Source organism: Sinocyclocheilus grahami, unplaced genomic scaffold (assembly GCF_001515645.1).
Source record: "Sinocyclocheilus grahami isolate Dianchi unplaced genomic scaffold, SAMN03320097.WGS_v1.1 scaffold620.1, whole genome shotgun sequence".
Classification (NCBI taxonomy): domain Eukaryota; kingdom Metazoa; phylum Chordata; class Actinopteri; order Cypriniformes; family Cyprinidae; genus Sinocyclocheilus; species Sinocyclocheilus grahami.
The window spans coordinates 454,717-467,949 of NW_015505799.1; the positions used below are offsets into that span (position 1 = coordinate 454,717).

The 13,233-nt window shown below is 35.7% G+C and overlaps 1 protein-coding gene across 1 annotated transcript in view; it reads left to right on the forward strand.

The window, feature by feature from the left end:
• LOC107557793 (potassium voltage-gated channel subfamily KQT member 3-like) overlaps nt 1–10,567 on the forward strand; it is a 24,856-nt gene extending 14,289 nt beyond the window's left edge. The window contains exons 3-7 of the mRNA XM_016241331.1: nt 8,780–8,870; nt 8,966–9,092; nt 9,642–9,814; nt 10,116–10,289; nt 10,556–10,567. Coding sequence (XP_016096817.1) covers nt 8,780–8,870; nt 8,966–9,092; nt 9,642–9,814; nt 10,116–10,289; nt 10,556–10,567 — 577 coding nt within the window. The remainder of the gene's footprint in view (nt 1–8,779; nt 8,871–8,965; nt 9,093–9,641; nt 9,815–10,115; nt 10,290–10,555) is intronic.
• The last annotated feature ends 2,666 nt before the right edge of the window (nt 10,568–13,233 follow it).

Genomic DNA, 13,233 nt, shown 5'->3' on the forward strand with positions numbered 1-13,233 from the left:
AATACTGTACTACATCGATGTTTCCTGTCGGCTCAGTTTTTGAGTGGACTTTGCTGTTCTGATTCGCATGAACGGTATACGAGTGAGCGGAGCACACACACGCATAGAGCGGGATAACACGCAGAGCGTAACACCACGTGAAAGTGAAACCTGAGCGGTGAACTAATTTTTGGCAGATCTCTAATTATTGGCGACATCAGAAATGAATATTATATAATAGATGCTTTTTTGAACACCCCGGTTGGGAAACACTGACCTAGTGAACTAAACTGAGAGACCATTTTGAAGGCTCAGGAAACCTATGCAGGTGTTTTGAGTTGATTAGCTGATTGGCATGTCACCATATTCTAATTTGTTGAGATAGTGAATTGGTGGGTTTTTGTTAAATGTGAGCCAAAATCATCACAATTAAAAGAACCAAAGAGTTAAACTACTTCAGTCTGTGTGCATTGAATTTATTTAATACACGAGTTTCACAATTTGAGTTGAATTACTGAAATAAATTAACTTTTCTACGACATTCTAATTTATTGAGATGCACCTGTATGTATGTAATCAAATAATTTAATTAAAAATCAAAATTTAATCTTTAATCAAAACTGCCTGAATGCTGTTTCAGTGGATGTTTTTGTATTATCACATTAAATTTCTGACCGTTTTACATCATTTCATTTATTTACTAGAAAAAAATCACAGAATACCCGTAACTGTCCCTGAGAAAAAGTAACTGAATTGGTCTTGAAATCAAGAAAGGGAAAAAAAAATCTTGTTTGACAGTTAGATTTAGGAGACCATTACAGGCAGTCTGTACTGCAACCGGTCCTGTTCAATTTAAATGGACATATACTACAAAGCTTTTACATGTTTACAATACCCTACACTCTTAAAAATAAAGGTGCTTCACGATGCCATAGAAGAACCTTTTTGTCTAAATGGTTCCAGAAAGAACCTTTAACATCTGAAGAACCTTTCTGTTTCACAAAAGGTTGTTTGTGGCGAAAGAAGGTTCTTCAGATTATAAAAAGGTAAGAAAGAGATGGTTCTTTAAAGAACCTTTGACTGAATGGTTCTTCATGGAACCAAAAATGGTTCTTCTATGGCATTGCTTGAAGAACCTTTTGAAGCACCTTTATTTTTAAGAGTGTAGTTAAAGAAACAACTGAAGAAAAGTTGAGCTACATTACTTTGGAAAGGGTTACAAAGTCCATTTCTTGGCCTCTGTTGAACCACAATGCAAGCCATTATCTTTGAATAGAGAATTCCCAGAAGTGATTGACCAGACAAAATTTCTCCAAGAACACAGCAGCTCCTCTTCCGGGAAGTCCCAAAAGATCCCAGAACAACTGCCGGCATTTCAAGCATTAGCTTAGGTTGGTATTCAGGACTCAAATCATCATTTCAATGGCTGAAAAGACATGAAAGTAAAGTTTTAGAGTGGCCTAGTTAACGTTCAGAGTTGAATCCGATAGAGAAAAAGGGGGACTTAAAAAAAACAGTTCATGCTCAAAGACCTAGTTTGTCATGGAGTTTTCCAAAGAAGAATGAGTTCCTCAACAGAGACAAGCAAAGCTCTGATCAAACTGGTGCTGGTGTTTAGTTGCAGTTATTGTTGACCAAGCAGATTTTAGGTTTAATATTAGGCCATTTACTTTTACAGTGGTGATATGAGTATATGTTAACTATTTTTCCTTTTCAAAGAACATAATAATCATTAAAATGCATTATCGTTTTTATTAAAGTTCTTTTTGTGCAACAGTAAATTGAATTTGTTTTGAAAAACCACATCCATTTAGAACTCTAAAAAATCACAAAGGGGGAACACACCTCACAGCGCTTAATGTTAATGTTTTTGATTAATCATAAGACACATTTTCATTTCAGTTTGTCTAAATATCATTAACAACCCTACAGCATAAGCATTTTAAAATAAGGCACTTATACGTGTAAGGACTTAGCATAGACTTCTTTTGTTTTTTTAAAGGGGTCATATTTATTGATTTGTTTTAAAACTGTGTTTTGGTGGTGTTTTTGCTATTTTATTTCATAGTATTATTTTTAGCGTTTCCCCTGCTTTTCACGGAACAGCCCTGCAACCCATTTTTGGGTTTGAACCACTCCTCTGCATGTGCACCTCCATGCACATACTTGCTTCCTTCTGCTCTGGTCTCCAGTGAGAGCTGTAATCTGCTGTTCCCTGAAATCAGCGGAGAAATACTGTGCTTTTAACATCCACCTCACTAATAACCTCTAATGGGGGCTACATGTCTCTCTCTCTCTCTGGCTCCTTCTGTGTTCCTCACAAGTATTACAGAATAATTCACTCTAGTATCCAGCATGCTCTGGGGCAGAACCACAAATCTGTGTGTGTGTGTGTTTATTATAAAGGTTGATGTGTCCTGTTATGACTCACCTCATATATTGATGCTCCCATTACAGCCAATATGTCCTCAACATCGATCAGACAAACAGCCAAGTTACACACACACACTCTCACAGATGCACGTATACACACACACACATTAGTCTCACAGCATCACCAAGAGAGAACACAGGCATAGGGAGCCTTGACAGACTCTCTCGTTTGAAGACATGGAGATACCAGTTACTTACAATTTATATTTCCTTCACTTCTTCTGTTCTCTTGAACTTTATGTTTTAGGCCCAAAAAGAAATTGAAATGAGAATTACTATAGAATAGTTAGAATAGTTTATATCCCCTGCTAACAGAGAACATCTTCATAACTTTGGCCAATGTTCTGGAAAGTTATGAACAAACATTCTTTCAGTAATGTTAATAGAGTTTTACAAGCACAAAACCATTAATTTTACATCTTTCATGTAATGTTTTTCTGAAACATTTTAGTTGGACATTCATCTAACATTTTTTAAATATTACTACTTGTTTCAGAATGTTCAGAGAACATTCACGTAACATTCCCATAATGTTTACAAAATGATTAATCACATCCTTTTTCTGTGATTAATCGTGATTAATCGCACACTTAATGAGATTAAGCATAGACCATTTATCTTGTTTCAAATGTTTATTTATCCAGCAAAGTAAACCAAAAGATTGAAGGGTGATTCTCAAAATCTATATTTTCTGCAAGGTTTTATCAAGATAAATTTAGATGACTTTCCAAAAAAGTACACTTAGAAACTCCAAAAGGACACCAAAGAACCAAATGATTTAAGGAGCCCATATAAGCACATATGAAAGAAAAAAAATCTGAATTTTATAGTATGTGTACAGTGCAACACCAAATAGCTTTTTTACATTTTAGAGAAGCCAAGTTGCCATACCGAACAAGACCACATGGAGATGCCAAAAAAACTAAAACAACCACCTGCTGACTGCATATATCTACTACAGTACATGGATCCATTCCGTATAACTAAACGCAGCAACATAAACATGACAAATCAAAACATTATCGTGAATGTGTGTGGAAACAACGTGAATGTACGGAAATGTCTGTGCTTGTGCATGAATACAATGTGCGATCAGTGCATCAAGAGCACTCATACACACATTATTATAACGGACTCACGCGTGCTTACTGTTCTGTACGACTCCTGTACGCCACCGCAATCGTCTCGTCTTTACCTCGATTGCAGTCTTCATCCATCAAAACTTTATTAGCGAAATACAATGGAATGAATAGTTAACTGAAAACGCAATGCGAGTCTCTGTTCTCTCTGCAATCTCTGATGTAATCAGCCTGGTTTCCTTTATATTAGCGCTGTTTTGGATGGATTGTTTGAATGCATTTGCTTATTGGATCATTGGACCGAAAACTTTTCCTTCTAATCGCAAGCAGAGAAGCAAAATTGCGTTAAGGGTTAGAATAGAAATTGTGCTTCAGTAATTTTGCGTTAAATTATTTATACAGATTATACATTATACAGATAAAATTCAGAAATAATGTTTTCATAATGATACACTGATCATGTTTACCCCATGTCGATGGTCTTATTTGGCGGTTAAAAACTGCACACTGCATAGTTGGCTCCATTCAATGGACTATAAAATGATGCCAGATTTTACTGTGTCCATTTACCAACTGAATCACTATTGATTGGTGTGGATTGCTCTCACCAACCTCTATATTCAACAAACATCTCTAACATTCTGTTGTTCTTTGTAAACAGCACTGAAGGGGTCATTTTACGAACAATCTAATTTTCCTTGATACTGTTGGATAAAAGAGTCTGATATACTGTGAAAACATACAGGACATTTTTTAACTTCCTCGCCAATCCAAAAAGAGCTTTTATTAAAACTAAGCTGCACAAACGGCTCGTTATAAATGTCCACAACTTTCTGATGTTAGACAAATGAACGCATCAACACGTGACTGTCAATGGTTATACATAAACAACACCTATTGACTGATCAGACACTTGTTGTTGCTGGAAAACAGTCTGATTTTTATTTTGAAATAAGACACCACCATCAATTATGCATCATTTTATTTTATTTTGGGGAATTCTTTAATTAAAACTAAGCTGCAACATATGAATGTCCACAAATTTGTAACTTCAGACAAATGAATACATCAACACATGACGATCAACAGTTTCACATTAGTGATGCCTGTTAGGTGATCACACACATTTATCTTGTCGCTGGAATGCAGTCAAGTCAAGTCAAGTCACCTTTATTTATATAGCGCTTTTAACAATACAGATTGTGACAAAGCAACTGAACAGCATTAATTAGGAAAATAGTGTCAATAATGCAAAATGACAATAGTAAACACTCATTTTTCAGTTAAAGACAGTTCATCATTGAATTCAGTGATGTCAACATCCAGCTCAGTTCAGTTTAAATAATATCTTTGCAATCAAGTCAACGATATCGCTGGAAATGAAGTGTCCCCAACTAAGCAAGCCAGAGGCAACAGCGGCAAGGAACCAAAACTCCATCAGTGACAGAATGGAGAAAAAACCTTGGGAGAAACCAGGCTCAGGCGGGGGGCCAGTTCTCCTCTGACCAGACGAACCAGCAGAACGGAAAAATCAATCAGTCATCTGATTTGATTAAATAAGACACCACCATAATTTTTTCTGGCTTTGATATTATAGACTTCACAAAGATTTGATTATGTAATATTAGATGTGTTGCTCACCTCACACCTGTCATGAATCCGATCCCTGTTGTTCCTCCCACTTGCTATCAGAGGGCTCCATCACTTTTTCCTCCCGGACTCCATTTCAATGTTTACCCTTGTGGTTTTAATCTGGACTGTTTCCCTGGTTTATGATTGTTTGCTGCCTGCCCTGACTGTCGCCTGTTATGTGGTTTACTCTTTTGCCTTGCCTCTGCTATTGTTGTTTTGCTGGTGTTTGACCCTAGTGGTGGTCTGCCCAAGGCTTTGTGAAACACTGAAACAGTCGAAGCAAATGTGCAGAGGCTTCGAAACAATTCAAAACCCGTATCTACGGTGACACCCAAGTGGTCATTTTCAATTATTGCTCTGAAACAGTGTGTTGGGGGAGTGGTTAGTGTGGTCAACTGGCATGTCGTCAGAGCCTGTCACCTTAAGTTCGAATCCTGGGTAAACCATGAATATAATTATAATAAACATTTAAAAGTCGTGTTTTTATTGTTCTGTTGTAACGTCTCTCTGACAACTGAATGAACTCTTTGTGAATAAATATGTTATTTTGGTCATGAAAAAGTAACATTAATAAAAGACATCAAGCCACAACGTCTGACATTTTTTACATAAAGATTTTTATTTAAAAATATTAATTGTTCTGCTGCGTTAACTCCACTTTTATACTTTGTGAGAGTTAGGTTGAGACAGATGTGCGATTGTGTGGTTTGTTCCCGACCCTGTCAATCAAATGCAGATTCGGCAGGTATGCCCGTCTCGAAACACTTGTAAAACGTAGTCATGTGAAATGGGTGTTTCGAATCACACTTCGGAGCAGTGTTTCGAAACATCCGCGCTTCGGGATCTCGACACGTGTTGAAACGTCAGTTTCGTGTCAGCCATCTCTATTTGCCCCTGCCTGTTTTTGACTACGCTCTTATCATTAAAGCTACATTTGGATCTCTACTCCGTTGTCTTGTTCACTGTTACAACACCAAAAAACCCCTGTGAAATTGTAATAGTCACAGAGAGTTGAAAAGGGATGCTAAAATGTTTAACAATATGCTAAAACACACACACATATTAGATTAAATACATTTTTTTGAATAACAATTAATACAAAATAATTAACATTTTTAATTGTGTGGATAACTGGACAGTTAATGTAAACACTGTGTATGTGCAGTGTTATCAAACACATTTGTTTGGTCAATTTGTGGCCTAGATTGGTTATATATATATATATTCATAATCATAGTTTTTCATAATCAGCTCTACATTCTGGGTTGTAGAGCAGTTTTCTCTCTTAATAGCCCTTTTCATTATTAACATAATCATATTTTAAGAGCAATAGTTGAGAATGAGCACGCTGAGGGTCATGGCATTCCATCGTTCTGTGTTGAGGGAAGCATCGATCATCAAGAGAATACTGCAACACTTTAACCGACACACAGTAAAAGAGAGAGAGGTATGACCATTACAGGTTATTAGTGTGCTGATGCTAAAAGCTTTCACTGGAGACTAGATGCTGAGCATGTAGCAGAGTGTATGTGTGTGTGATGAATATGTGTAACCATGGAAACAGCACAGATATAACCTACAAATGCGAAACCATAGTAACTGCCAACAGGTCAACTGACAAATAGAGTGAGGATGATAAGGGAATTACGTGAGTCTGCATGTGTGCTCTGCTGGATTCCACACAGTACAGCTAGATTCCCAGACGAAACAGAACAACACTGCAGAAAACAGCATCGGAGGACAGCGGCTTAATCACGCACGCATTCGCTCAGTCACTTGCATACTCAAATCATTGCACACATTTATACTAAATAAACACAATGGTTGTGTTTCTGTGTTTCACCCCCCAAAAATGAACATGGTGCATTATAAACATTTAATGGCTCACATAACTCTATGTGCACTATACTATATTCCAGTATTTTTAAAGCTTTAAAATTGCGTTGTTTTGGAAGTAGCGACCAGTATTATTTTAGTATCATTAAAGGTACTAAAAATATTTTAAATTTTTCTGTATTTTACATTTTCATTTTAGTTATAGTTTTAGTAATTTGGTTGCGTGTTTTTGCCATTTTTATATATAAAAAATGTAAATATAGTTTTTTATTATTTCTATTTCAGTTTTAGTTATTTTAGTACATCAAGTTAAGCTAAATAAAAATGAAAAATATATATTTAGCTTTATTTCGGTTAATCTTTATTTTATTTCAAGTAACAAAAATGTTACTTGAAATGTTAACAAAAAAAACCCAACAATTTTTTATGGTTTTAGCTTTAGTTAACTATAATAACCCTGGTTTGCGACAGATCTTTTCTTTCGGATTGTGACATACATCTGAGTGAAACAGATTATTGAAAAATAAAAGAATGTAGGGTGGGACTTGGTTCAATCCACCGGTTGTTGATTGGTTGGAGTGAGCTTGGACTGTAAGAAAGGGGTGGACTAAACAATTTGAGCAGTCCTGTGTATGTCACCAGAGAGAAGTGTATCATTTCACTGGAAGTTAAAAATTACGATGTCAAAAATCGTTTTTGAAAAATGAGACATGCATGGATGAATAATAAGATAAGATCTATAACAATAATTTATTAAATAGATAGGTTGAAATTTTATTTTATGCCGACTTGTTATTTGCTGAATATGGTCTCCTTCACTCTAACTCTATTATGCTACCTTTAAGGTGTGTCTTTTTTATCCTTTGTGGAGCATAAAAATCATATTACGGTTTTCTGAAGACATGGGGACGAGTAAATGAAGACAGAATTGAAAGTTTATTTTCCGTACTCATAATTAACTACCCAGATAAGCAAGCACAGCATGTGTCATGTGTCATTATTTGGCTTGAAATTCAGGAAGGAAATTTAATGATCATCCTATACAGTATACAGTAGCACCGGGTTTCTGATTACCTGTAGTAAAAACTTAAGCTTATAATGGGATTGTTGTGCAAGTGTGTGAGAAGGGAGGATGTTAATACATCCCTCTCTCTCCCTCCTTCTCTCTCTCTCTCTCTCTCCCTCTCCCAATACAGTCCAGTGTATTCAGCAGCCTCCTCTGCTGGTAAAATGATAACATGATCGTTTATATCTAAAGGTAGCAGGTCTTTCTGAAAAAAAAAAAAAAAATATATATATATATATATATATATATATATATATATTTATCATGACTCAGCTGAGGTATCCATAGCAACTAAAAAAGATCTTCATCCCAGTTTTTTCCAACTGATATGTTTATATATAAAATGAAAATTTCCAGTCTGGTCAAAGGCAGTGAGTGTTATTTTAGTATCAATTATATACTGTTATATTTTTGTTTATATTTTGAATTAGATTTTCATATTTTCTGTTTTCGCTTTAATTTATTTAAAGTTTTAGTTTTGATTTGTTGCGTGTTCATTTTTAATATGTCTATATAGTTGATTTTTTATTTATTAGTTTTAGTTTATTTAGTTTAAATTATTTTAGTACTTCAACCTAAACTAAACAAAAATGAGAAATATTTCCTTGGAAACATTTGAAATAAAATACGTTTACCTTTTTATATTTTATTTAAGTTCTTTTTAATTACATTTTTTTTTTTATGGTTTTAATTTTAGTTAACAACAGTAACCCCGGTTAAAGGTCCCGCTCACTGTATGTTTCTGAATCTCTAGGTTTCTGATTGTTTTGGGATGTCTGATTCTGTCAATTTTAACAACGTTCAAAGAGCACGAGGAAGATTCGGCTCACTGGCTGGTGATTCTGGTGAGTTTGTTTCTTCTGTTCACAGCCAATTCAATGCTTGTGTGTGAGATTGAATGGTTGAGAGGAAAATGACTGGATGTTTCTCTCACCTGTAGGAGACATTTACCATCTTTATTTTTGGAGGCGAGTTTGCATTGAGGATATGGGCCGCCGGCTGCTGCTGTCGATATAAGGGCTGGAGAGGACGGCTCAAATTTGCCCGCAAACCGCTGTGTGTCCTGGGTGAGTTGAACACACTGACCCAAACGAACACACTGTCACATTGAAACATGCACATATAGTATGCACACACTGAGTTTTTTGAAAGAAAATAATTTCATTCAGCAAGGACACACTAAATTGATCAAAAATGACATTTATAATGTTACAAAAGATTTCTATTTTAAAAATAAGCTGTTCTTTTATACTTTCCATTCATCAAAGAATCCTGAAAAAAAGTGTATTATAGCTTCCACAAAAATATTAAACAGCTGTTTTCAACATTGATAGTAATAAAACATTTCTGAGCACCAAATCAGCATATTAGAATGATTTCTGAAGGATCTTGTGACACCGAAGACTGAAGTAATGGCTGCTGAAAATTCAGCTTTGTCATCACAGGAATAAATTACATTTTTAAATATATTCAAATAGAAAATAGTTATTTTAAATTGTAATAATATCACAATAAATGTGTTTTACTAAATTTTTAATCAAATAAATGCAGACTTGGTGAGCAGAAGAGACTTATATATCCCCCCTGTGCACTATGGGTACTCTCTATGTTGCCAGATATCTTTGTACTGATTGCTTCGGTGCCGGTGGTTGCCGTACGAAACCAGGGAAATGTGTTGGCCACGTCGCTGCGCAGTCTGCGCTTCCTGCAGATCCTTCGAATGCTACGAATGGACCGCCGCGGAGGCACCTGGAAACTGCTGGGATCTGCAATATACACACACAGCAAGGTATCCACACACATGATGTGATGTACGCCAACAGGCCATTCCCTCTTGATCAACATCTAAGAGCATATCTTGCTTGTTTAAATCATGTCAAGCATGCTCAAATAAACCTATGGGGTCGGCAGTATGCACACAATCCAGTGTACACACACACACACACTCATCCCTCAAATATGCTATGGTCTGCGATACACAGACATGCAAAGTACATACGCAAGCACAAACAATCAGATATCAGTGTCTGGTGAAGTTTGATCTCAGTACTGCTGTGTGTGTGTGTTTCCCGGCTGGTGTGTGCGGTCAGGAGCTGATCACAGCGTGGTACATCGGCTTCCTGTCATTGATCCTGGCTTCCTTCCTAGTGTACCTGGTTGAGAAGGATGAAGTTACCATGGAGCTAACAGATATGGAGGGCTCCTCCCCAACACCAGCCCCGCAGGACTTTGATACCTATGCAGACGCCCTCTGGTGGGGACTGGTGAGAACGACGCACGGCTATCACATGTATTCAGAACTTTTTTTAAATTGAATTGTGAATTAGTATCAAACCTGCATTACTTCTGGGTTATGCATGGGATTTTTTAAAATCTTTTTTTTAAGAGTGAATGTATGTAAACATATGTGTATATATTTAGTACAATATATATTTGTACATACAGTATATAGTAAAAACAAACAAACAAATAAAAAAGCAAAAACAAAAGCTCACTTCTTTTAATGCACCTGTTTTTAGTTTCATTTTAGCTCCCTTTTTGAGATGCTCATCTTTTAAATTCATACAGTGCCAAGGCTTTAATGGCTACTTTAAAGTTTGTTCCAAGCCGACATTATTACTTGTTCATTATTATCCCCTTTTTTTTAAGCGAATATATGATGATTGATTTGATTGGAAAAAAAAATCAGCCCTACAATTATAATTAAGATAAATTTAGTAAAAAAAAAAACATGCTCACTCCTCACTTTTTTAGCCATCCTAGGGGTATACGACTTTCTTCTTTTAAACGAATACAATCAGAGTTATATTCAAAAATGTCCTTACGACATTTACCGAAAGCTAGAGATTATGGTATAGGAAGTTTTAAATATGGATATTTCTCTTACACAAACGCATCGATTCACTTCAGAAGGCATTTATTAACCCCCTGGAGCCGTGTGGAGTACTTTTATGATGTATGCACGCACTTTTTGGGCTTCAAAATCTTGACCACCATTCACTGCCAGTATAAAGCATGGAAGAGTCAGGACATTTTTTAATAGAAATCTGACTGTAGTCATATACCCCTAGGATGGCTTGAGGGTGGTAATTTTCATGAGGTAATTTTCATTTTTGGGTGAACTATCCCTTTAATGATTTCAGTTCCTTTACAATTCCAATGATTTTGAGAGTAACTCAGCGTAAAACTATTTTGGAAAAGGTGTGTTTACACAGACTTTTTAATAACTTTTATTTTAGAGGCAGCATAAATATAATATATAAATTGGCTCATGACTATATATTAAACAACAATACTAAACAAAATCACGTGGTTACATTTATTCATTCATTTTATATCAAATATTACTGACAAAAGTCATTGAATGTATATTTAACTACACATTGTCATATGAACAAGCGAGCAATCAGTAACTGATATCAGTCTTACAAGACAAAGTGCAACACAAAAGAATCACAAGTTGTAAGCTGTCTGTGGTTGATTCACTTACATGAACTGACTCTTAAGAGAGATTTTTGTTTGGGCTGTAGGAGCGGAACATCATTCAGTTTGGGAAATTTACAAATGGAAATGGTATGATAGTATGCTATTTTTAAAATAGCCTACCAGTTTATGCTAAAGTCTGGTTATGTTTGTAGGGTATTCTTGGGTCTGGGTTGGCCCTGAAGGTTCAGGAACAGCACAGGCAGAAACACTTTGAGAAACGCAGAAATCCTGCAGCTTCATTAATACAGGTAACCAGAAACATCATAAACTTAAATCAGCAGTAAATCCACCCCTTTAAGCTCATTTCACAACAGCACATTTGCTTAATGTTCAATACTGAATATTGATTTCAGGCTGCATGGAGATACTACTCCACCAACCCCGTCAGAGATGATCTCATCGCCACATGGAGATTCTATGAGACTGTGATCTCTCTGCCATGCTTCAGGTACCATACACATACATCACTCACAAAACAAATATCATTTGAATATTTTAGCATTTATATAGTATTTTAGTTACTTGCCTTTATGTTTGTCACTATCATGATTTCATATTATGCCTGGGCTGTTTTATGATTTCACTGATTTCACTTGTGTTATTCTCATGATTTCTGTCTGTGCATCTCTTTTTATTGTTCATTGTCTGCATGCAGTCACAGCATCATCTAGAGGTCTGCTAGAGGTTACAGTGAGGTACTCATACTTGTGCGTGGACAATTTACTCTTCCATCATAATGACAAATAAACTCTTTGGTTGGAGCTTGAATAGCAGATATAAGTGTATCAATATAAGAAAAAACATTTGTAGTAAGTAAGCAAACCCTATTTGAGCATATTTAAATCTTCTCATAATGTGACATTAACTTTCAATAAATCAGTGAAACATGTGGTGCTTGTTTGATAGGTAAAATTCCAAGATCTCAAATAATTCAGTATTGAATATCCTGAGCAAGACGGGGACAAATATATACAAATATATGTCCATTTCACACTTTTAAGAGCCCTACCGAAAAAGGTGGATGCTACTCTAATAAAATAAATGTAATTTGTAAATGTTGATTAAAAAAAAAAATCTGTCAGAAAAAAACAAAAAGTTTATTCAGACAGAATGTTTTTGAACGGCCATCATTGGAGAAAGATGCATTTTGCAGCCAGATAGTCTAGTTATGATATCTACCAGCAGGAGCTAACAGAGTTAAAGGATTAGTTCACTTCCAGAATACAAATTTCCTGATAATTTACTCACCCTTATTCCTCGATTGGGATCGTTGTAGAGCCCGTTGAAGCTGCAGTGAAACTGCAATTTGGACCTTCAACCCCTTGATCCCCATTGAAGTCCACTATATGGAGAAAAATCCTGGAATGTTTTCCTCAAAAACCCTAGTTTCTTTTCGACTGAAGAAAGAAAGACATGAACATCTTGGATGACATGGGGGTGAGGAAATTATCCAGAAATTTTTATTCTGGAAGTGAACTAATCCTTTAACGATAACCAGTCAAACCTTGACAAGGCAACACTGGCTCAACTAATGGCATGAGTTTGGGATCAGGACTCAGTTATTACTATTACCTAAAACGATAACTTTTTAAAACATTTATATTATGTGAAATAAAGCAGAAATAAAATGAAATAGAAATATTGAATGAAAAACATTAAATGGAGAATAGGAATGTTTCTTTGGCAACTAACTGAAATAAGCTAAAACACTAAAGTTACTAA